The following is a 25,779-nucleotide window of genomic DNA, read 5'->3' on the forward strand; positions in this document are numbered from 1 at the left end:
TTTATGAACAACTCTCACTGAACCATCTTTCAGAAATGAAGCACATTGCATTTTATCCAGTATCCAATCTTCACAAATGCGTTTTTCAACTTCCTCAAGAGTAGGTAACGAAGACACCATATCAAATTATTGGAAGCACAGCAAACTAGTAAAATTCAGATAACCAGAACGCACATACCAAAGTTTGGCATGTAAGATTGCCTATGAATCTGCAACTATACATACCATGTCTTCCACACATTTCCCATGGTTATTGAGCTTATACAATCCACAACATAGTGAACAAAATATAATAATCATATCACCACAAGAGAAATCATGAAGTGTGCATTTGTCATTAACAGACTTTGCAATCAAACTAATATTGGCAAGTGTAGAAACTAACAGCAAATTCTTTTATTTCTCTGGTACATACAAAGTGTCCATAAATGTAAAAGTGCGATCATTAATAGCAATAAACACAATGGATCCTACACAACATTTGTAAATTCTGACTTAGAAGGAGAGGCATCTGCAACAACCATACTAGCCTCTTTCGCAACCAATTTAAGACAACCCATGATGATATTATCTTTTGCCTTATAATACTTACAAAACATCTTACTCCATTTTTTCTTCGCATCCTTATCATCCTTCCTTGCGTGAATAGCATTTTCAAATTGTTGTTTACTAACAAAAGAGAAAGATTTACCTTTACTAACTAGCTACAAAATCTTAGTCTGCAACGCATGTGATGGACCTGTTTTGCCTAGCTTGTTCTTCTTGCAACAAAATAGAAGGCAACTCATTAAATCATAAAGTATTTGGATTGTTGTCATTGTCAAATTAATAGGACATAAAAACTTCGATAAGAATTAGGAAGACCATTGAGAACAATCTGCACAAGTGAACTATTTGGCAAAATCTCACCCATAGCAATCAATTGCTTCTTAAAATCCTTAATCTTTGTCAAAAGATTGTCCATGGATTCCCCTTCATCCATATGTTCACTCTCTAATTGCTTATATAGATAAGCAGTACAAGTCTCATTTTTTTCTTGATACAAATGTGCAAGAGCATCCCAAGAATCTTTTGTTGTCTTACACAAGTAAATATGGAGGATCATGGTATGTTTAGCAAACAATGCACTCAAAGCATGAGCTTGTGTATCTTTGCCAGCTCAACAAATCTACTTAGGAGTAGATAGTGTGGCGTTGTAGCATTAACTAGAGTAAAATTGGAACTTGCAACATCCACAACAGCACGTGTTTCTATGGCTTCTACTGCACTTTCAGCTTTTGAAAAACCACCAAGACATCTTCCAATTCCATGTACAATGTTTCAAAGCACCTTTTTAACCAATACATGACACATCATTTAAGCCTACAATGGATAGTTGGTGCCATTCAACTTATCCTCAACAATCAAAATACAGAACATAACATTGTTTCCAGTCATGGCCATTGATTGTACTTGATTCAAAAGTTACTTGTCTGGAGGAAAATATGCAAAAAACCAATATATGCTATATAGCATAGTATAAATGAGATTGTAAGGAATTTTACATGCAAAATTGACTTATGTTAAAAATTTTGCACAAAAAGACGAAATAGTTTGTGCAATATTGGTTAAAATGAATCTGAAAGAAATATCTAACAAGGTGAAGTCCTTATGGGCCATCCCACAATATTTATTGATCTACAAATGCTCATTAAAACTCATTCCAATTTGAGGAAATCAAGTGAAAGTTGTTGACAACTCTTCCTAGGAGATCATTGATATCAATTGTGGCATTTAGGGTTGCAAGAATGCAAGTACACAGCTTGGAGAAGAAGAAGCTTCAGAGAGTATAACTTGAAGTATATTGAGAGATATCAATACAAAAGATTTACAAGACTATCTATGTTCTAAAAGCGAATAGTCATATATACAAGACTGGGGAAAAAAAACCTCCTCAAGAAGGAAAAAAGTACTGATGGTCCCGAGTGTATTCACACACATCACTATCGAAATATGGTCAACACACTTCACAATGAAAAGCCCTTAACAAACTCATATGAAAGGCATTATATATCCATCAGTGTGGAGGTAATCTCATTCAATAAGCAACATCATTGATCTTCTTTAACACCTGGAAGGGCCCATAATAGCACTTACTCAACTTTGGATACAATCTCTCTCTACCTTTCATCTTTTTCAGTGTTGCCTTTTCAAAACACATCAATACATAATCGACCTTTACAAATTGCTAAGCACATCTATGGCAATCAGCTGCCCTCCTTTGCTTTTCTTACAATCTCTAAAGTGAATACTTAACATTTTCATAGGTTTCATCCATATTGTCCACATAGCAATTAGCCTCAAAGATCTTGTTCTTTGTGTACAAAATAGGAGGCACTTTTTTGCCACCTTCCACAACTTCAAATGGCGCCTTATCCATGGAACTATGCATTGTATTATTGTTTGCAAACTCAACCAAAGGCAAGTAGTATTGCCCCCGTTGTGACTTAGGATTTGACACAAAACACCTCAAAGAATCTAACATTTGAATTTTCTTCTTCAAATAAATAATCTGTCTACGAATGGAAGAAGGAAGAAAATTCTAGTGTGGTGTCCATGTTTTCAAATAGTCCCTTCTAAAACAAATTGGTCATCCGAGGATCTCAATTACATTGATGATTGACTTCGACATGCCATGATACTTAAACCCATGCTGCATAAATATACTTACTAAACTTGCAAATGATAGTTCATCTCCCATCATTCCTTGTAGGTATCTTACGAAGATAAATTGCAATACTCTGCCAAGGCCTATTAGGTATAGGCAAGGGCTGCAATAAACTCAGCATCTCCTATATATCATACTTAACTTTTTGACATATAATGCATGTCCTAACAAATTGCTCGACATCTTGTCTTAAAGCATACCAATCAAAAAAGTCATCTACTTCCTTAACTGTAGTATCTATACCTTGATACCTTGCATAAGGAGGAGCATGACTCTCAGTCATGACGTTCAACCTCAAATGCTTTGTCACACAGCCATCCATCCATCATCAAAAAACTATCTCTAAGCACATAGTACTCATGTCTTTGACCATTGCAAAGCTGATCATATACATCATCAAAGATCGAATTAGCAGCGTATTGATCTTTCATGGTATCCAACTCAATGTGATAAGCAAGACTAAGAACCGAAACCTTAGGCTTATGAGACAATGCATTAGCCACTACATTCTTTCCCTTATCTATGTGCATAATTTGAAAGTGAAACATAAAGAGAAATTTCACCCATCTCATATGCTTCTCAAACAACTTAGTTTGAGTCAAAAAATAGTGCAATGTCTAATGATTTGTCTACACTATGAAATCAGCCCCTAAAAGATAAGTGCATGAATTACAATCAACAGTTCCTTCTCATAGATGTGCAAATTCTTCTTTGCACCATGGAGAACATGACTCATATGTCACCACTCAACGTCTTGCTTTAAACAGTCCCAATGTTGTTTCCACATGCATCACATTGAAAATGACTTCTTAGATCATGCAAAGCAAGTAGAGAAACTAAAGCCATTTCTTTAACTTGTCAAAGCCTCAAATTTTCATTAGTATCCACTCATATAGCACACCTCCTTATTCTGCAGAGCATGCAGTGGAGATGCAGTTTCAGCAAAGTTACACACATAATTCTCATGCACATTTCTCAAATGTGGCCATGAGTATATTGTCTCAACCTTTGTAGAATCCAAGTGTATTCCATCAGCCAATACAATGTGCCCCAAGAAGTGGATAAGAAAGTTCCCAAAAATGCTTTATGTGGTCTAAACATGCGATCCATCATTTGATCAAACATGCAAGAGCATTCGTAAGCCCATATAGCATGACCAAAAACTCATACAATCCAATAGATCTCTTGAAAGCGGTCTTTAATACATCCTTTGGCCAAAGAACTTGATGATATCCACTTTACAAATCAATACAATTGAATATTGCTGCCCTTTGCAATCTATCCAAATATCACCAATGTGTGGGATTGAAAACCAATTCTTCATCATGATTTTATTCAAAGCACAATAATCAATGCACATATACCATGAAGCATCCTTTTTCTACACCAGTAGCACTGGGGAGCAAAAAGAAGATGAGCTAGGTTGAATCAGCCCTTTTTCTAATAGCTTATTTACTTAGTTCATTATTTGCTCTTACTGGGCTGTACTTACCCTATATGGTTGTTTATTCAGAAGGCTACCAGCACGCATGAGATCTATGGCATGATCCTTAAGCCTTTTAGGTGGAAGCTGTCCCTTAAGTGATTGAGAAAAGAAATCAGCATACATTTTCAAAAATGACATGCGATCTTTATCCAACTTAGTCATGTTTCCTTCATCTACATTATCATCTTTATTTTTGACAAAAACCAAGTACATTGAGAGATGATTTTTCATCACTTTTGAAATAACAGAAGGAGACAACATTGGGACTGATTCCCCTTTAAGCTTTACATTGTCAATGGGAGTCATCGACTTATGCACTCTATGATACTAAGGCATACCAAGCAATACATCACAACCCTGAAGTCGTGTAATAAAGAACTCTTTGCTGTCCACATAACTCGGAATGTGTAAATGAAGCTTCCCAATGAGCGGCGTGACAAGCTTTGCATTGGCCTCTTGCATGTCATTCCGATTTCTCCCATGGATCCCATCTTATTCTCTTTAATGCCTAGACAAGCCACCATGTCAATGAAGATAAAATTGGCTCTTGCTCCATTGTCAAAGAATATCAATGCATGTTGGTCCCTAACTTTACCCCATGCTCTACAAAGCTTAGTAGAATCATCATTGGGCTGATTGCATTGCAATTTGGAAGTGCATCGAGATTTCTTCAATCCCTATGCAATCCAAATGCCACTTACTGTCATAGATGACTAGTAGGCCTTCAATCCAATTTGCCTATTGATTTAACAGGGGATTGGGCTTCACTTTGCTCCTTAGATGACAAATTGAGCCCCAAATTCCTTGAAATTCCCAAATTTCAGCTACTATTGAATCCCAAATTCTAGACCGTGAATTCTAAGCACACTTCTCGAGGTGGTTGTTAGCAAAGAATCTTCAAATTCTCCACCTCCAATGGCTGGAATTATTGAGATTTGTTGAGGAAAATTGAGAATTGGTTGGAAAACGACAGAGAAAGCTAGAGAGAAATTTCAGAGATTTGTTGCAAGAAATTGGTGAAATTGATATGTTGTCCCTAATTTCCAGCCCCAAATGGATTCATCAGCTGCAATTGGACCATGAGAGGCTGTAATCTTTAGGAGAAAGTGCATCAGCCGCAATTGCTAGTTTTCCAAGGTCAAGAATATGCAGTCATCTTGACCAAAATGGTCTCCAATGGTTGGAAAACAGCCCCAAAAGCAAGTGCCTATAGTCAAACACCCCTCCCTCCTTAGCAGCTCATGACTGAAATTCAGCTTCTCTCTCTCCTCCAATCCCAAAAAGCCTTCCCACCTTTTGCCAAGTGGCAGCCTTTCTTATCCATTTTCGAGCAATTTTCAATCCAATCAATTAGTTTTCAAAATATTAATTCTGAAAATTAATTACTACTATAAATTTGTGCTTAAAAAAAATAACTATGTCAACCAATAATTAAAGTGGTTGGACCAATTTGTCACCCAAGTTTTCTTGAGCTTTTATTAGCCTTAGAATTGGCTTTAATTAATGAATTAAAGCCTAGTTTCTAATGTCACCACTAATATTAATGGCTAATAAATTGTCCTAGGCCAACAATTGTCACTAGGTACAACCTAGTACTTGACCAATACAACTTATTACAATGAGCGTCGCATTTCGTGTGCGAACGGTACATTCTGTATGGTACCATTTAGATAGCATGCAATCGTACTATTTTAAAAAAAGGTTGCTATTGAATTTTTTACGTTCAAATTCTATTAGTTGGTGCTTCTTTTAAAAATTTTACATTTTTTTATTGTTTAAACTTCTTCTTTCACACTCATCCCTCTTTCATGAATCTACTCCTTCCTCTTCTCCCTCACCTCAGCCCTTATAAAAGGGCAGCCCTCTCCCCCCTATCTCACCACCCAAATCGCCCTACATCTTCTTCAATCTTCTTCGAGCCTCCATTTTCTTCAATCACCCTACTCCCTCTTCCTCTCCCTTTTCCTCACCTTTTCCAAGTTTCCCCAATTTCTATCTCTATCCCTCTCCCTATCCCTATCCCTCTTCGTCTTCCTCTCCCTCTCCCTATCTCTTTTCCTCAGATTCTCTTTCTCTCTTCTCCCTATCCCTTTCTCTCTTCCTCTATCTCACTTTCAAGTTTTATTCATACATATTACATCCTCTCATTCTCCCCCTCTCTTTCTAGTCCCTATCTCTATTCCACTCCTTATCCCTTTCCCTCAAATTCTCTCTCTTCTCCCTATCTCTCTCTCTCTTCCTTTGTGTCACTTTCAAGTTTCATTCATACATATTACATCCTCTACTTCTCCCTCTCTCTTTCCAAATCCCTCTTTCTACTTTCTCCTCATTCTTTTTCACAATGCTTAGGCCTTTTCATGAAGCTTTTTTTGTGTTCACCACAAATCTTGAGAAGACCACAGGCAAGTCAAATTGCTACTGTTCGACTTGCAAGTTCTGTGGGAAGACGATGACAAGTAGTGTGTGGTCAATGCAGCCCATGTTCTCAAATCCCTCAATTTGTGGTCGATGAAATCATAAAGTATTCTTCTCTCTCCAATCAAAGCATCATGTGTCATCAACCATGGCAAAGGCTCAAGAGGGGGTGGTTGCCCTCAACATGAAAGTGGATACTTCCAAAACTCCTAATCCTAGTCCATGTGTGTTAATGGTCTTGATCTCTGCCACCACTATTAGAAGCAAAAGACCTTATAGACAAGCTTTGCTACAGTAAGCTAGGAATGGTATTTCTGGTCCTTTGTCTTTTCTCAAAGAGAAAGAAAGGAATGTGGAGATAGAGATTGTATGCACTATCATTGAGTGCAATCTCCCATTCTATTTACTTCTAATGGATAGGTAAAAAAGAATGGTCTAAGCTATTACTGCAATTTGGTCCATGCGCTTGTAAGTTGTGATGAATCATTCTTCTATCTCCCCTAAGTCTCATTTCCATCTCTTATCTTATCGTTCATGATTCATCAATCATAATTGATCTATCCCAATATCTCTTTCACTTCATCTTCACTCTTAATCTCGATTCTCACCTACCTTCTCTCTCTTGTGCCATGTAGATTGGTGTGGCCAACATGGTACAAGTGGTTACTTACAATGCCTCCAACTGTCAGAGGATAGGATATTTACTTGAAGCAGAGTCTCCATCCATTGTTTTGATGCCATGCCACCCATTGCATTTACCTTCTCATGAAAGACATTGGATTACTTGATTGGGTGAAAAAGATTGTTGCAGATGCTTGCCGCATTGTAGATTTCACCATGAAGAAAGTAAAGCTCTTGGCTATCTTTTGCTCCTATTGTGAGATGGAGTTAAAGAAGCCCTCCAAGACCCATTTTACGGCCATGTGGTTGCTTTTAGAGTGACTATATGATATGCAAAAGAAAATTCACCAAGCCATGGTTTTGAAGGAAATTCAAGGCATGGCTACAAGAGAAGCTACTTTGGGGTGTGAAATAGGGAAAAGCCATTCAAAGGATTTCCTTGAGAGAGGCATTTTGGCACCATGTACGAGCATTGGTTAGAGCAAGTACCCCCTTGTATAGGTTGTTATGCATGACTGACATGGATGACGTCACCTTGGGGATTCTTGTACACTTTATGAGAGAGGCCATTGAGGAGATCAAGGCGTGTAGAGTACTCAATGTCAAGTACCCGAGGTAACTGCTTCAAGTTTCGTATAAGTTAATTAAGGTCAAGAAAAGATGGAAGTGGATGAGACAACCCATCCAATGTCTTGCTACCCTCTCGCATTCTATCTATAAGTCTCCATCTCTTTTCATGGATCAAGATTTGGTAGCCAATAGAGATACCCATCTCCTAGAGACATTGGATGAGGATTAGCACCTAGCATTCCTGCAAGAAATCATCAACTATAGCGACCAAAGAGAAACTACTTTTGCCAATGCTCTGCGTTGAAAGAGGCTCTCTTTTGTCAAGCTTCTACTTTGGTGGGAGTCTTTTGGATATCATTTATACACCTTAGACTAATTGCTTGCATAGGTGAATTGAACTTTTGAAGTTTGAAGTTTGTAATTTAAATTTATGAGTTGTCACCTAGAGGCTAGAACCTTAAGAGTTTATCATCTTTGATTATTATGTGAAGTTTGAGCATTGAAGCTCATTTTAATTTTTTGCCTAATGTAGGATGACTCGGCTGGTGCATGTGAGAAAAACTTGTTAACATACTCTCTTATACACTAAGATTTGAAATAAGTTGAGTACACAGCAATTAAAGCAACTAATTTATTGTCACTCTAACTTATGTATACTACGGACTATGCATGAGATGCCTATGGCCAGATAAGTAAACCCCAAGTAAAAATTGTAATTGTCTAATGTCTTCCATAATTAAATTTGAATCTTCGTATGCAAGTTGTAACGTAAATCTTTTCTCTAATTAGGTGAATGTTGATAAGTTGAAGTTGAGCGGAGCCACCCCGAAGAGTGTCAACAAAGGCCAAAATGGAGAGTAGGAGGTCATGTTCAAGGATCTCTCAAGAAAATTAATCGTTGAGTCTCATGCACCCGTCGAGGGTGTCGAGTTGTTCGAGTTGCAAGCACTAGGGCTACCACTGCACCAGCCATCAAGATCTATGTGAGGCGAGGCTATGGGAGTTCCTCTACTACACGTGGAATTGTTGGAGAGGATACTCCAGGTAGAGAGCCTAAGTACAATGATGACGAGAACAACATCAATGATGGAGACTTTGGTGAGCTGTCTGAAGCCTCTTCTAGTGAGGGTGGCTTGCCACCTTCCGATGTATTTAGGGCTGATTATAAGTCCTCATGAGTGATGAGCCATTTTGTATTTTGTCATTTTGAGTCTTTTTATGAGCATTGAGTGATAGCATGTGCCATGGCAAATGCCATTTTGTATTTTTTTTTCTCACTCAATTAAACATGTTATGGTTTACTTGACTCTAGTTTCAACTCTTATATGGCCTTATAATTATCGTCTGAACTCAAATTCATGGAAACTTTGTGCTTTTCATTATCTATCTTTAAGTTGCATTATTTATATGTGTATAGGCTGATTTTATATATGTATTTTTTTAATGAACATACGGAACAACGTATTTTATTTGTCAATTTTTGTGTACATTCTATACCATATATATTCTCATACTAAACGTATAAAACCACCCTTACTACAATTTTTGACTTTGACATCCATTGATTTCTTGAGGACCAAGACATTGGGAATTAATTAACTTGCAGCTCACATTTGCACATTTGATTAATAGTTTAATCAAGTGCTAATCAAAGCATCAAAATTTCACATCTCTGTGACATAATGATACCTTTTCTATATGCCATTGTATACTATACATCTTCATATGTAGTGCTACTTTGTCTTGGACTCCCTATCACAAGGTTAGCATATCCTATTCTCTACTAGAATATCTGTCGATCTATTTGTCTCTATCTTCGTTTGATAGGAGGAGGTGCACATATGTCTAATAGCAGCATGTATCTTGTTGAAGAGGTGCATGTCCATGTACTATGGTCAAACAATAAACTAATCCCAGAGAGGTGTAGGAAGTGGTTGTTGTAAACTTCCATCTTCGATCCTTTAAAGAAGAGGTGGTTGGATCCAAGTCTTCCATGTCTCAACCTTGAAGACATTATAGCCCTAATGACTAAATTCAACTTAGATTGGTTGAGGAGGAGTGTAGAATAGTCCAAGCTAGGAGCCGGTTGATATCTAGCCCATGTAAGCTCATCCGAGTTCCCATCTATGAGTATCAATATTCCTTTTTACCCAGCTCTAGTAGTTACCTAGAGAAAGTCAATGCCAATTTGGAATACTATGGCATGGGAGTTGAAACCAGCCTTCCTTTTTGGAAAGGTTGGTAATTCCTTGATTAAGCACTTAATTACAACAATTAGCAAATGAACACAACTTAAAATGCACAAATTACCTCAATAATCTCTGACATTGGACACCCTGTTGGCCCAAAACTAGTGTCCGTTTTGGTAGTATTTGGTGCTCATTTTTTGTCTACCAAGGAGCTCTAGGAGATTTAATGCTTGGAGATTGCTTCCGAGTAGTCCCAGGTAAGGATTTTGTTTATCTTCTCAACTTCTATCAATACATAGTGCTTTGAATCATTGAGCTTTGTCTTAATATTGTGTAGAGGCTTTGGCAGTTTTTAAATTCCTTGCCTATTCTTTTTCTTCTCTTCTATCTTCTCTACTTCCTTCTCTCTCTAATCCCCAATGGATATGGCCTTTTGATTAAATTGCTCCTACATTGGTGAACCCAATGTGAAGGTCATCGGAAGGAAAGACAAGATGGGAGAACCTTCGAGCACAATTTCTAGTGATGTTTTGCAACAGTTAGTGCAGAATATGAACATGCCTATGCAATTAAAACAATAAACAACAAGTAATGCAGAATTCTATCCAAATAGAAATTGTTGTAATAAATGCTCTGCAAGTAGTAGAGCATGAGATGAAGTTGTTTAATGGCAGGAATGTATATGTATATTTGCATACCTATGCTCAAAAGATGGAGTTCTTTGGGGTGGAAGATAATAGAGAAATCTGATTTTCTTCGTGAGAAACCCTAAGTTTTGCCTATTACTTACTCTAGCTTGCATTTAATGCAATCACCTACTGCTAAACACCTCTAAAATGTTATCACCTAATCAGCAATGTTGTTGCCCCTGGAAGATAACTCCTTGTTGTTCCTTGCTTGTTGAGGTCCCTAAAGCGTTGTCTTTTGCAGCAAATTGTTGTTCTCTGATCGATAAGAAAATGGACTAGCAGCTCTCTCTCTCTTTCTCTCTCTCTCTCTCTCCCCCCTAAGTTGTAAACTAACTAAATGGCTAAGACCCAATCCCCAAAAACGTTTTCTCAATTTGCATAGGCATTTGTGCCACATGCCAACCTTCTAAACTTATTTTTCAGCATTATCCAACCATTTAATTCATTTTCAAAATTAAATAATCCTGAAAATTAATTTCAACCCTTTTGACCTTTGCCCAAAATTAAATGTGCCCATCCATAATTAAATTGGCTAGGCCATTTGTTGATCTAGAGTGGTCCCCAACCTTTGTTGACCCTTAGATTGGCATTAGTTAATTAATTAACGCTAGTTCCTAGTGTCACCACTAACACTTATTGGTCAAATATTTGTCGGAGGGTTAAAACTGACACCAATTAAACCCCAAATCCCGGATGGCATAACTTATCACAACTTTTGTCTTCGACATCCACTGCATCCTTAGGGTCCTTGGCCTGTTACCATGAAATAACTGCCATATGCATCACATATGCTAAATAACCTTGCACATTCAATTAATAACTTAATCAAATGTTTTCAACAAGATTAAAGCATCTCAAAATTTCACATCCCTGTGACAGGAGCTCCCATATCTTGTGTAAGAAAATCACTACTCTAAAGAGTGCCTCCACAACCATAGGTGCTTTTCCCTAACTCTACTCTGATAATAGGGAGTGGAGTGGAGAGCTTACTCCTAATCATGCGCAATATCATTATTATCCATGGCCTCTCTATGCGGTCCCAATCATCATAATGGTCTCTCTTTGGGCCAATCTAATCGCTGAGCGAGCTCAATCCTCTATGGTATAGACTACGACCCCTCACATGCTACTTTGTTAAACATACATGTCAATATGGGTGGCAATGTGTCATTATACCAAGGGAACCATATGGATGATTCCCTTGGCAAATATGACCAAAGAGCCATCAAAATGAGTTCCTTCGCCACATCCATTGAGGCGAGTTGAACCATGAAGATGCCTTGACCCATCAACACCACATCTACTATCCATGAGATGCCAATGCACAAGGTCAAATAAAGCCAACTGAAACTAGCCTTCCTTCTTGGAAAGGGTGGTAATTTCCTAATTAAGCACTTAATTACAGCAATCAGCAAATGAATATAACTTAAAATGCACAAAATACCTTAATAAGCTCGGACATTGAACATCCTATTGGCCCCAAAACGGGCACTTCTTTCGGTATTTCTTTAAATTGATTGCTAATGGAATGAGTACAAGGTGAGATTTACAATCTCCTTTGTTGTTTCAAAAGCCTCTTTGTTGTAACAATAGTCAGCAATCAATTTGGGCCAATTGCCCCTTGATTTTTTACCCAAAACTTGCATGAATGGAACTGCTAATTGGCCAAATATTGCCCTAAATTTTAATGAACGGGTTGCCATCTGAATTCCCTAGCAATTACATAAATTTCAGGTGTAGAATTCAGTATAAATGCCTTCAACAATTGGCACGGGTTTTGAGGTGGCTATCAAACCCTAATTTTTGTAGAAATTTAGGGTTTACAACGGAGGTCTCTCTGCTGTCCACCAAATTTGGATGAGATTTGCTTAAAAGGGCTAAGAATTGTTGAGATCTCTTGAGAATAGATTGGAGAAAGTGAGAGAAATCCGATTTTCTTTGCGAGAAACTCTCAATTTTGCCTGTTGCCTGCTCTAGCCTGCATTTAATGCACTGGCCTATTGCCAGGCACCTCCAAAATGCTGTCATCTGATCAGAATGCTGTTGCCAACCCCTGGAAAGTGACTCCTTGCTAACCCCTGCTTGTTGAGGCCCCCACCCCAAATGCCTATCTTTTGCAGCAAATTATTGTTCTCTGATCAGAAAATGAACCACCAGCTCTCTCTCTCTCTCTCTCTCTCTCTCTCTCTCTCTCTCTCTCTCTCGTTATAAACTAACTAAATGGCTAAGACCCAGCTCCCAAAAACGTTTTCTCAGCTTGCATGGGCATCTTTGTAGAGTGGCAGCCTTCTAAATCCATTTTTCAACATTATCCAGTCATTTAATTAATTTTCAGAATTAAATAATTCTGAAAATTAATTTCAGTCCTTTTGACCCTACCTAAAATTAAATGTGCCCATCCATAATTAAATTTGCTAGGCCATTTGCAACTTTGGAGTGGTTTCCAATCTTTTTTTAATATTAATTAATGCTAGTCTCTAGTGTCACAACTAACACTTATTGGCCAAAAAGATATCCTAGGGTCAAAACTAACACCAATTGATCCCCAAAGCCCAACTAGCATAACTTATTACAACTTTAGCTCTGCGAAAACAATCTTAAAGATCGACATAATGAAACACACTTCCTAGCTTGTTTTGACCCTTTCTATTTTTTTCAACTACTACCTTGTGCTGAACACATTTCGCTAAAACCATTTCTTCTTAATCTTTTACATTGATAATAAATTGAGTTTTTTGAAGAGGGTCCAAATTACCACAAAAGTGGCTTTTATGCTATAAGACTAGCGTTAATAGCCTAATGAAAGAAGCACAATTTCATGAAATTTTGACAACTCTCAAGATGGCTTGAGAGATGAAATATAAAGAAATAGTCACCATCCTTTCGGATGACAAAAGGTGCAATAAAGATACTAACACAGCACCAGCAACCTTCTATACCAAGAAACAACAGCCCAACTGTCGATACTACAAGTGTATTGGCCACATTGTTGACCTTATGGATGTATCCAATGTATTTCTAGCAACAATTCTAGATTGATTTTCAGTTTTATATTATCTATATGCTGGCTGGAAAATTTTAGCAGATTTGGGGCATATGGCATGGTTGGACAACAATGGTCAATGTTGTGACTGTGATGCCTTATGGAAATTCTAGTGCAATATGCTTTTCCTTGACACAATGCAATGCAATTGAGGATGATTGCAAGAGATGCATTAAGGGTCTTGTCAGAACTAGTAGGTGGCTCATTAGAGTCACTATTTGATAAGGTATTAGCAACTATCTAATAATATATTAGCAGTGGGATATTGGGCATGTTGCTTGTCTTGCTGTTTGTCTTTCTTCTTGTAGCATTGTTTCTTAATTGTTCTGGCTTCAGAACCATGGCAAAGCATATTCTCAGCGTGAACCATGGCTGAAACTATCAATGGCATTTACTAACATGCTATTGTCAATGAAACCAACTGTAAACTATTCAAAATTGAGCATAATCTGATCATAAATGATAAATTGGCCACTTGCTGATCTGAGAACTGATCACAAATTGCTGCAAATGTGACCCCAAAGAGTTCACAAACTCGTTGCAAAAATTGATCAGCAATCAATGCAAAAATTGATGCAAAACTGATTCCAAAAGTAACCATAAATAGTTCACAAACTCATCAAAAATTGAGCGAAAACTTATCAGAATTTTTATCTTAAAATTGAGCCAAAATTCATGCCAAACTCATCATAAGTTGATGCAAAAGTATAGTTTTAGTGCCCGGGTTAAACTCATACTCATCTATATACATCTCACAGTGACGAGTATACTAAGTAGTAACCTCATGGCAAACATACTCTCAGCACAATACCTTGGATACATGTTGTATATATCTGAGATCCACTGTATACATAAGCAGTCCATAACTGGAGAAGTGAAAGCGCTACCTTCCCCCAGACCCGTGATTTGTTGAACCTGACAAAGCCCAAACTAAAGTCCGCTCTAATTGAAAGGCATCTAGATAAAGTTGCAACAATTGAGGATGGTGTGCCAAGCCATCCACTTTGCATCCATTGGTGAAACAATGCTAAAGCTTCACCAAGAAGCATATGGGAACTTTACCTCTAACTTTACTTATCTCAGAACCTCTTCTAGATTGTAGGCCTTTCTTCGTATACCTGACATACCAAGAGCACCAGATGCATTAGAAAATATTCTTGTTTATATACTTTGAACCATTGCAATATGATTGTGCATGGGAATTTGCATACTACCAGCCACACCGAGATACATTTTCCCATATGTTGTATGCATTACTAGCTACATTTTTCCTCATGATCAACACTATACGGAGCATTTGTATGACCAGCATTAATACCATGAGTCCTAAATACAATGGGTTGCATATATGCATTGCCAAACTTGCCATTTTGTGCCCTAGCATCGTGTCAACATTTCTATACATGGGGTTATGCATATTACCAACCATACCCAGATACATTGGGCCTTGCACACCACGCATTAGTTGTTGCATAACATAAGGAGTTGTGTCATAGATCCCCATATGTGGTCCCAAGCCCACCATAGCATAGAAACTAGTGCCACCACAAAAGAATCATGTTGCGCCATCATTGCATGCATGCTCTGTTGTCCAAAAAGCATTGGATTGGCACTTCCAAGTTGGCCTTGCATATGTATCAATTGCCCCATTGGCATCATTTGATTATGCTCACTACCCATGTTTGGAACATCATGCTGCTATATTGGCTCTTCCTTCGGTGCATCTTACTGTACTGAACCTCTTGAAGATGATTTCCTCTTCTTGCCTTTATTGCCCTTCTTTAAGGGTTCAAAAAGCGCATAAACTTAGGATCATTTGCCAATTGCATAAACATTTTAGTTGCTATCATCAGTTGATCTTTAAAATGGTCATCAAATTCCTCTTGCTCTTGAGTCTTGCTGGTCATCAGCTTTCTGAAGGCCTAGAAGGACCGACATTTTGGTCTAAACCAACATTATCAGCTTGTTGTCCATGCTATGCATCTTGTCCAAGATCAAGCATTGCATTTTCCCTAACATTTTGTGAACTCCCACTTGTTGCATCTCTCTTGAGGCTCTTGCTTTTTCTATATTACAGCTGAAGTGACCTCTTGACAAAGGTTTTTACCTTCCTTGGTCGCTCAGCATATATGGTCTCTCGTCTTGAGTTTGGAGTTCAGTTGTTGGAAGCTGTACACATCCAAAGGACTACGTTTTTGGAAACCCCAAATTTGTAGGTTTCGTACAGCCACATATACTGGTAGTTTGCCACTTTTTATGCCTTTGGGGATGATGGCATAATTGGACTACTTGTAATGTTTTCATTATTTATTCCCACCCATGGTGCCGTGCATAGCTATATCAGTGGTTTGCAAGGCCTCCTTCAGTGGTAGTTGAGTGCCATCAAGGATGTGGGTTTTTTTACTAGGGATGATTTGGCTCCTTGGCATCCTGCCATTTCTTTAGTGATTTTGAGTGATACTTAGTAGTCATGTGACTCTTGAGAGAGAGAGAGAGAGAGAGAGAGAGAGAGAGAGAGAGCAATGGAGAGAGCTTGATGGGGAATACAGACAGGAGAGCCAAAACAAACCAGAAGCACACAATAAGTGGGCACAAGAGAAACTCTTGGGAAACAGCAAAATTGTTGTGCCAGGGTGGAATGCCACATTCCTTGGCTGGGGAGCATTCCAAGCTTTGGACGTGTCAGGGAACAGGGCTGGGAATTTTCTATGGTCTGGGAACTCGTTCTCCATCCCATTCTGTTAAGGTACGCTGTTCCTGCATTCAAAGGGCTGCTCTGGTGCTATATGATTACTAGGGATGATTTGGCTTCTTGGCATGCTGCCATTTCTTTAGCAATTTTGGGTGATACTTAGTGATCATGTGACTCTTATGCAGAGGTAACACAGGCAGGGAAGTCCAGACAAAGCAGACACAATAAGTGGACACAAGAGAAACTCTTGGGAAAAGGTAAAATTTTGTTGCACCAGGGTGGAATGCCACATTTCCTGGATGGGGAGTGTTCCAAGCTTTGGACACGGCAGGGAACAGGGCCAGGAATTTTCTATGGTCTGGGAACTTGTTCTCTGTTCCATTCTTCTAGGGGATGGTGTTCCAGTGTTGAAATGGCTGTTCTGCCCATTCCATGATGCTATGTGATAAGCAGGTGAAGCTGAATGGGGGGTGTCAACATTCCTATTTGACTCATGTGTCCCAACCGGCCATGCCACAAAGAAACACTTGGCTGCTCGGTTACGGCAACAACATGGTTACGCACACTAGATACATGGAGTGGATACAACGTATCACTCTTGTAACCTCTGGCAATAACCCTAGATCCCTTACAAATCTTCCATTTTCCATCACCAAAGGTGATATGAAAACCATCATCATCTAGCTGCCCTGCGTTGATGAAGCTCTTCTTGAGCTGAGGTACATGCCATACATGCTGAAGTGTAAAGACAGAGCCATGCTGAAACTGTAACTACAAACTGCCAGTACCTGCAATCTCACATGCATAGTTATTCCCAAGATGGACAACACCATGTTGACCCCTTGTATATGCGGAAAACCCCCACGATGAGGGGTGACATGAAAAGAAGCACTTGAATCAAGAATCCAGGTATGCATGTCATCGTCTGTATCTGCAAGTAGAGCATGTGCACCAAAATGTGAAGAGACAAAGAGTACATCACTCCCACTGTCACTATCATGAGTGACTACATTCACCTCTTCAATTTTTACACTGCTTTTCTTAGGTTGATTGTTCTTCTTCTCTTCCTTGCAATCATCTGTCTTCTTGCCTTTTCTTTTCTCTTTCTTCCATTTGTAGCAGTCACGTTTAAAGTGACCCTTCTTGCCACAATGATGGCATTCAACATCTTTGCCACATGATTTACTGCGTCCCTTGCCATCATATTTGCCCTTTTGCTGTGATCTGCCCCTAGTATGCAAAGCACTGGAAGACTTGCTGGATGCATTGTTCTGCCGATTCATCTCTTCCATAAGTAGAGCACTCTCTGCATCAGCATACAAAAGGATCACATTAGAATTGCTCATGGCAGTCTTAAATGTATCCCAACTCTCTGGTAGAGTGCAAAGCAAGAAAGTAGCCTTAAATTCCTCATCAATCATGAACTTCAAGGCAACCAGCTGGCTGAAAATAGAGTTAAACTCACTCAAGTGAGTAGACATTGCTGTATCTTCTTTCATACACAAATCCATAAGCTTTTTCAGCCAATACACTTTACTTGCAGCGCTCTTCTGTGCATACAGTTCTTCCAGTCTAGTCCATATAGCATATGCAGAATCCAAACCTTCAATGTTGAAGAGCAAGGCATCAGAAATCGATAGCTCTATGGTTGAGCGTGCAAGCTCATTCAACTCATCCCAATCGTCCTGATCCTTGTCCACAAGCTTTGCCCCTTTAGTTTTGATCGGCTTTGCCTGCTTCTTTTGTAACAGGATATTGTAGCACTGTTTTTGCCACACTGCAAAATTATGTGCGCCTTCAAGTTTCTTTATATGCATCAAATTATTGCTGTCATTGCTGCCAGCCATGGTTTTCAGCTCAAAAGTGACCAAAAAACCAGTAAATGCAGGCCCAAATTGTCACCCAAGTGACCAAGGTACAAACGAGTACCAATCAGCAATAAATGACCACGCAGAAGTACAGATTTCAGATCTGTAATTCAGTTTTCAGAAGCACCAAACCAAGTGCTACAGCATTATCCAACTGATTACAGCTGTTCCAAAGTGCATGTGCATCACATTACATGAGAAATCCCAAAATTTCAGCTGTAATTTCTGTTGTACGTGTACCCACGGGCATAAAATTTGACACAAACGGTCAAAAGTCCCAAAATTTGGTGCTTGAAATCGTCAAACACACATCTGCATTTCCTCTATCATGCATAGGACTATCCAATTTTGCCAAAATAAAGCTATTTCAGTTAAAACCCCCAAATTTTACCAAGTGTTGATGTCCAAATTGCGCAGAATTCAACCTGCATGTACATAAAATGACCAAATACTGCACAAATTTTGCCCAAATCGCAAAAGCCCCAAATTGCACGGGGTCCAATGTGCGTCAATGTCAAAAATTGGGTCAATTTCAGCCCAATTTGTGCATGTACATGAAAAGCCCCAAATGTCAGGGACGAAATGTCACAAATTCCTGCTATTTCTGAGACAAATATCATTGTTGCATCTTGCGCGCATGAAATTTGGACAAATCCCCAAATTTTCTAAGTCCTGCGTGCACTAATTTCAGTGAAATTGAAAGAATTTCACTAAAAAAGTGAAAAGCCCCAAAATTTTTGGGCAAATGTGCACCGACTTTGCAATTTCTGAGTCAGATTGTCCACTTCTGTGTTGAGATCCCCAGATTCGAGAAAAGCCCCAAATTTCTGAGCCAATTTTGCACAAATCTGAACCCTGTGCTTACGCGCGCGAAGCCTCGTCAGTAGGTGAAGCAATTTTTAGAGAAAAAAAAAAGTTGAATTTTGGGAAAGAAAAAAAAATCTGATGGGTCAATGGACCCGTCAACTGTGCGATGTGATGCCCACTGGACACGGCGCCTGTTCGCTGTCGGTCCAATATTAGGTAGATTGCTAAGGCTGCGAACTCCTTATGACAGTTTCCTGTGTTTCTGGGGCTACCTCATGCTTCCAATACACCAGTTGTTAATCTGCTAGATAAATGTGGCATGCTTAATTTCATGAAAAGTATGAGTAGGTTAAGTGATAAGTACATGCCACTGGTCATCATACCAGCTGAAATACCTTGCTATCAAGCAATGTTAAGTGTTTCCATATATTCATTTCATGATGTTACTGGATTGGATGTTACATGTCTAGGAAACAGAGATACAATGCCCCAGCAAAATGAAGGCAATATTGAAAAAAGAGCACAAGGAACTCAAACTTTCACATATATTTCCTTGCTAAGCAAAAGATGGTCAGAAAATCAGGCTTGTGGTGATAGGCATGGTCGAATCAAGGTTTCTGCATACCCTTATGTTTCATTTCTGCCTTCGGTGCTTTTTACAGCATGAACTTAAAATTCTGAAGTTTGTGGATGTTGTAAGATTTTAGAAATTTTGTTGAAGAAGGTGGTATGTTGCTAACTTCCGGCTTCTTTTAATTGTGACGAGGAACTCACAAGTTACTTTTTGAGTAGCGGCAGGAACAAGCTTGGCTAATCAAGCCATGATCACCAAGTTATGATTGATTGGCGAGGCACACTTGTGGTGGAAAGAGTGGTCCCAAAGCCATGCTGCCACAGAATGCACTCTCAGCTGGGAAGAAATTAAGAAGGTTATAAGAGAGAGATGATTGTTGCCTTCATATTGCTCCCTCAAGATGAATGAGATCTTTAGTCTAAAATAGCTAAACCTAACATTGGAAGCCTAAAATTCTTAGTTGATAACTCTTGTAAAGTACACTCCCAAGATGGAAATAAGACAACAAGTTGCTAAGCTTTGTTAAGGACTAAATAGATCCTTGGGTCATCTTGAGTCCTTGAGACTAATAGATTTGCAAGACACTCTCATATGGGCCAAAGCGTTGATTAGACCCAACTATCCTTAGGAAATCACTGAAGATGATCACAATACCCTACAAATTTGAGAAAGGAGATTCCACAAGTATGGTGAATTGGTATACATTTGAAAGAGCTATCCCAATTGCTAGAGCTTCCACTGTGACGAGATGGTTTCAATATGTACACGAAAGGTAACTCAAGCTTTGTAGAGCACATAGTATGTAATCCTTTGGCAGCGCATGAAAGGTAACTCAAGCTAGCTTGTAATTCTTTTGCAGCCTGAACCTTGTTGACAGCCTTATAGTGCATAATATTTTGGGAAATCTGTTACATCCTTGCACATCCAGATGTCCAGAGATGTAACAGGATGTCGCATCTCAGGGCATCTGGAAAGAGTGGTACATTGGAGTGGTGCAGCTTTACTACATGGCACATCCTTAGTGTTGCTAATGCTAGAGCTGAAGAGAACTGCAGTATTAAACTTCAGTCTATGAGCCCCTCAACTCCTCCCAACTGGCTGCTCCAGAACCACCTCATCTGTCAACCAGTATATGTCTCTCCAAACTTTGGAGCGGGCAGGGTGAGATTTCCATACCGCCTGCTGAATATGCTTTCGCTCTTCAAGATCCAAGCTATCCTTAGCCCTCACCTACCCATTCTAAATAATTGGCTGTCTATCAATCTCCTCTTGAAAACTCAGGCAGTCTCTGCCGCAATACCTTACTCAACTGCTGAAGCCTGCTACACTTGCAAAGGGCTACACATGCATGAGCAAGGGCTTTTGCACAAATCGAGTGCACCTTATAATCTGATGCCCAAACTTGGGCCAACACGTGTGCTGGTTAGGCAGCTCCATGTATACTGTCCTGTCCTGTCATGTTCTCAATAGCCATAGTGGTCTTTAGGTGTCTCTGGCTGCAACACAGACCTTTGGTACCGTATGCTTTTCACTGCATATGGAAATTAGAGTGGCAGTACAATTTGGAAGAGGTAAACAAAGCCATCCACCAAGTCGTAGAGCTCCTGTGCAAGCCCTAGAAAGAGCAGCATGATTGAGTATTCCCTTCCTAAAGACCGTGGGGAGTTGTCAACTAACTCGGGGGACCTCCTTGGGGTGAGCCTGACCATGAATATGCCCTTCTCCATTAGTGTGGCTTCTACAATGTTTAAAGTACAAGTTTAACACTTGTTACTTGAAGAAATGTTGATAGCCTAGTCGTGATGGGACCATCATCGCTCCCTGTTGTGCTGCCACCAACTCCTACAGCTGGTCGCCACCCCTCCTCCCAACCCTCACCTTCTACAGTCCACACCTCTCCTCACCCTCTCAGCCCTCATTACACCACACTGCCAGCTCTCTTACCTCCCTCGCCATCTACCCCACCACCTGCTTCTCTGCCTTCCTCCTCCTTTGCTGTCACTAGTTCCTTGGGCCCCCTTCTTGACTATGAACCAAAGTAGTTACCCCTCCTCACCTCACTGTTCCTCTTATACCTTGCACATTCCTCTTCGAGGAGCACCTATAAACAGTTTGAGCTAGGGAGGACTATGAGGACATTGTGGTCTTCAAAGAGGTCATGAGATACTCCCCTTCCTCGGCATAGCTTTGGCCAAGATTGGCTTCATTCCACCCTGTGCATTGGCACCCTCGTGCATGGTCAAGGCAATGCTGATGGGACAAGATATCTTTATGGTTCACGTCAGCTCTGCAAGGTCTAGCAAAGGAGCTAATCAATAGCTTATGTATGGTCTCTGTGGAAGGTGTCATCTTTACAGGGTCCCTTGGTACATCAGCTTCATGGTCTCTAGTTTTAGTTTGTATCATAAGCTTCCTTGGCACCCTATTATTTTCTTCTTTCCAAGCATGTAGTGGAGTATTGCCTATTGATGGAGGACTTTTGATGCCTCTTTGGCACTATGCTACTAGCATCTTTCTTAGATATGGTGATCGGTGTTTTTGTACTAATGTTATGGTTTGCTGCTATCAACATCATGGAAATACCTATAGAGCTGCAGATAGTAGCCAATAACTCCACTATATCAATAGGTCATTGTCCCAAGGAACCTAGGCCAATTTCTTCCATGCAATGCCTGGTCAATGTGCACCCCAGCATTGGCAAACCCTTCCTTGTCATGGGTGGAGGTACACTCCTTTGCCTTGTCTCTTTCTTCAATGTAGTTTGACTAGTATAATTAGCCACCTTATTTGACAAAATAAAATAAAGGGCAGCCACGTATCACATGCAATTCTTTTCTCATTTCATCAGCTCGTATTCTGATGGATTATCCTTGGTGCCCATAGGAGATACCTACACTGTTTTATGGCTTATGTTTGGAGGGGAGGCACACCCCCCCCCCCCCCCCCCCCCCCCCCCCCCCGCCGGGGGTGTTTGGATGTGTGAGCCTTAACGGGAAAAAAACAGACCATTCTCGATTTTGGGAATGAACAAAAAAGCTGGAACCATCATTATGATGTTGGCTGCAGGACACCTGTGGTTGTAGTGCTGTCATGTTGGCATTGGGATGGTGTATAGCTGATTTCACATGGAAGCCACCTATCACATGGAATTCTTTTTATCGTTTCATCGCCTTGTGTTGTCATGGAGAAGTTTGTCCGATCCTAAGGGAGAAGAGGGATTGATAACTGCAGGATCATGGCAAAGAGAGCCTTTGAAGAGATTTGCATTGAAGATCTAGGTACCAAGCTATGTACTCAAAGGATCTTAATTCTCTTCAGGGAGTTGGATATTAAGGCTCATGGGGCAAACCCATAGTTGCGAGGGGTTTCTGAAATGCGAAGTATGAAATGAGTTTCATAGGTTTCATTCAAGTTCTGTAAAATGTTAGAAATGGATTTCATTCAAGATGTAAAGGAACTACAAAATTTTATATAAATACACAATATGACTCATGTGTCATAGCAAACACAAAGTGATCATCGTTCGTGATTCTATGTAATGCAAATGAACATTCAACAAAGCATCAATAATTATATGCATCATGGTCCATTTTCCATGACCATCATTAAGTTTAAACTATAGAAGAAGCTATCAATATAGACATGCATCATGGACATCTCTTCAAACAACATTCTTGCAATCAATGCCAATATCCATGTCGCCCTGTCAACTGAATCCATTATAAATGTTGAAATGCCTGGGTATGAAACGAGTGACCTAATCTCATGAAACAGGTTTCTTGGCAACTATGGGGCAACCACTCTCAATCTAGAGTTAGGAGGTCCAAGCCATCTTGTGGTGCAAGGATTTTTCGGTTCGGGATAACTGTTGATTTTCATTTATTTTGTCAAAAATCTTTCAGTAAATTAAGGAAATATAATAAGAGGTGCTAGTATTGGGGCCAGTTTTGGGTTGGTGTTTGTGAGGACGAGGATTATGTGCATTTTGTGCAGTAGTATGCATTTTACTTGTTGGCCCAGGTGTGAAGTAATTGTGCAAAAGAGAGAAATGAAGCACACAAGAATACTCAATCACAATGATGACCAATCAATGTACTCAACTGAAATAGACCGAAGCACAATGAACCAGTAGTGATCAAATCATGATGATGCGCTACAAGCACAAAATGTCTTTAAACAAAAGACCCTAGGACTAATTATCCTAAGTAACCTAGCCCTAACTCTACTAGGTGTATTGACTTAACTGTCCCAAGTGACAGAGGGCATCAATGGGTAGCCATGAGATGGCAACATTACTGCCCTTTGAGTTATAGAAGGACAGTTTCATTGTCTAAGATGGGGCAGCTCTAGTCCATCTAAGCCTGTCGATAGATCATCATGTGATCTGGACCTTTTTTGTTTTCTTAACCAGAAGACATGGTTTTTCTAACAACATGCCCTTTATAACAGGCAGGACATAAGGCCATGATAGCCTTTGCCATGGTCAAAAATAGGCAATGGGGATGACAAGTCTTATTAGGCAGGGAGTTGAAGTGCTTTTTTTGGACTTGTTGGGTGCATTTCAGCCAGAGTTTGGTTGGCCAACAACCATTTCAGCCAGACTTTGGATGGGCAACAACCATGGTTTAAACCCTGGGTTTTTCAGGTTGTGGCAGGTGCCTGAGTGTGAGGTAAAGACTTGCAATTTTTCTCAGGTTGCTGTGTGATGCAAAACGGCTTAATGACTGAGGTGACATATTGGGGTGGGCAAATTTCAGGTAATATTGTATGGGCCTCATGCATATGTTTGAGCTGATTTCTAATTAGTTTTTCCTTTTTGGGAGTGTGCTTGCACAATAAGCGTTTCTTTGCTGATTATTTGTCAATTTACAGGTGTGTTTGGAGTTTCTGCTGGCAATGAACCATGTTCATCATCAAATTGGGTGTGGTAGCATGGTTGGTTGAGGATTAGGCTGGTGGCATCTGTTAGCATTTGGTTCTTAGGCTCAGTTGATCATGTACTGCATGTTACTGGTGCATGCAGCAACGTACAGCCTCATGTTGTGACTTAAAGAGTGATGCCTTGCTTTTCCAAACCTAGCACAAGGGTTAAGTATTGTGCATGTCTGCAGGGGAGAGGGAGTTTGACCCATGATGACCAAATTGTGGAGGTGCATGGTGTTGGAGATCAGGTGACCATTGCTCTTTGTGGAAGAATCTTCATGCCTAGTAAAATTTTGTTGCCAACTGCAGGGAGAGGATGCACATAGATGTGGTAGATGACTATGCATCTTCTTGATGGTGTTCAGATCCAGCAGACCTGGAGGCTGCTTGCACAGGATCTAAACAGACAACAGAGTGGTGATCCTCTAGGGGTTATCTATCCTCTTTCTTTAGTGTACTCATGGGAATCAAAGAGGTCATAGCTTGAGGTACATGAATCATTGATTGGCTCTTTCAATGGTCAAGCTATCTTAGCATGCATAAAGGGTTTATTCACCTTCATTGTAAACGCCCCGAACAACGTAGTATGCTTAACAATTATGATATTCGCTTGTTTTCGAGATTTAATATAAAAGAGAATGAACACTTAAAGCTGAAAATGAAAATTACTCATAAAATTACAGCCATGAAAATGTAAAAGTAATGGAGACAAGATTGAGGGTTGAAGATGGGCAAAACCTCCCCCCCGCGAAGGAATGCATTTCTGCTCAACCCAAGTCCCTTAGGGAAGAGCTCAGTTACAATCAACCTGAGAGTGAGGACAAGTAATTCTCACTCTCACAAGATCATGCAAAGATGTACAAACACACATGCATTATCTTTTATGCAATGATAAGAACTGATTTCTTTACAGTATGAGAGAAAAAAGAGGGGAAATCAGTCTTTCTCTATCGTTGATCAACAGTACATGGATAGGGCTTGCTTCTTGTTGTTAAAATGGAAGAAAGAGCTCGAGAAGGAGGTGCTGTAATGAATTTACAGGCTTGCTGTCCTATAAACAGCGGTGATAGAAGAGGGAATATGGAGGAATTTGATAATGGAGAAGTGGGGGATGATGATGGGGATGGATGAGGCCAGTTTCTGGCTATCTGTGGGTGTTGTACATGAGTTTACAGCAAAGAAAAATGATGCTGAA

At 39.7% G+C, this 25,779-nt stretch overlaps 1 protein-coding gene across 4 annotated transcripts in view; it reads left to right on the forward strand.

Moving 5' to 3' along the window:
• RMI1 (recQ-mediated instability protein (DUF1767)) overlaps positions 1-25,779 on the forward strand; it is a 107,615-nt gene that overhangs the window by 75,945 nt on the left and 5,891 nt on the right. For 3 of the 4 annotated variants that reach the window (XM_087677590.1, XM_087677589.1, XM_087677587.1), the window contains exon 5: positions 19,558-19,700. The exons of the other annotated variant lie outside the window; for it this stretch is intronic. In XM_087677590.1, coding sequence (XP_087533716.1) covers positions 19,558-19,700 — 143 coding nt within the window. The remainder of the gene's footprint in view (positions 1-19,557; positions 19,701-25,779) is intronic. 4 annotated transcript variants of the gene reach the window in all.

Source organism: Lygodium microphyllum, chromosome 5 (assembly GCF_053477565.2).
Source record: "Lygodium microphyllum isolate KBCC chromosome 5, Lygodium_microphyllum_v1.1.10, whole genome shotgun sequence".
Classification (NCBI taxonomy): domain Eukaryota; kingdom Viridiplantae; phylum Streptophyta; class Polypodiopsida; order Schizaeales; family Lygodiaceae; genus Lygodium; species Lygodium microphyllum.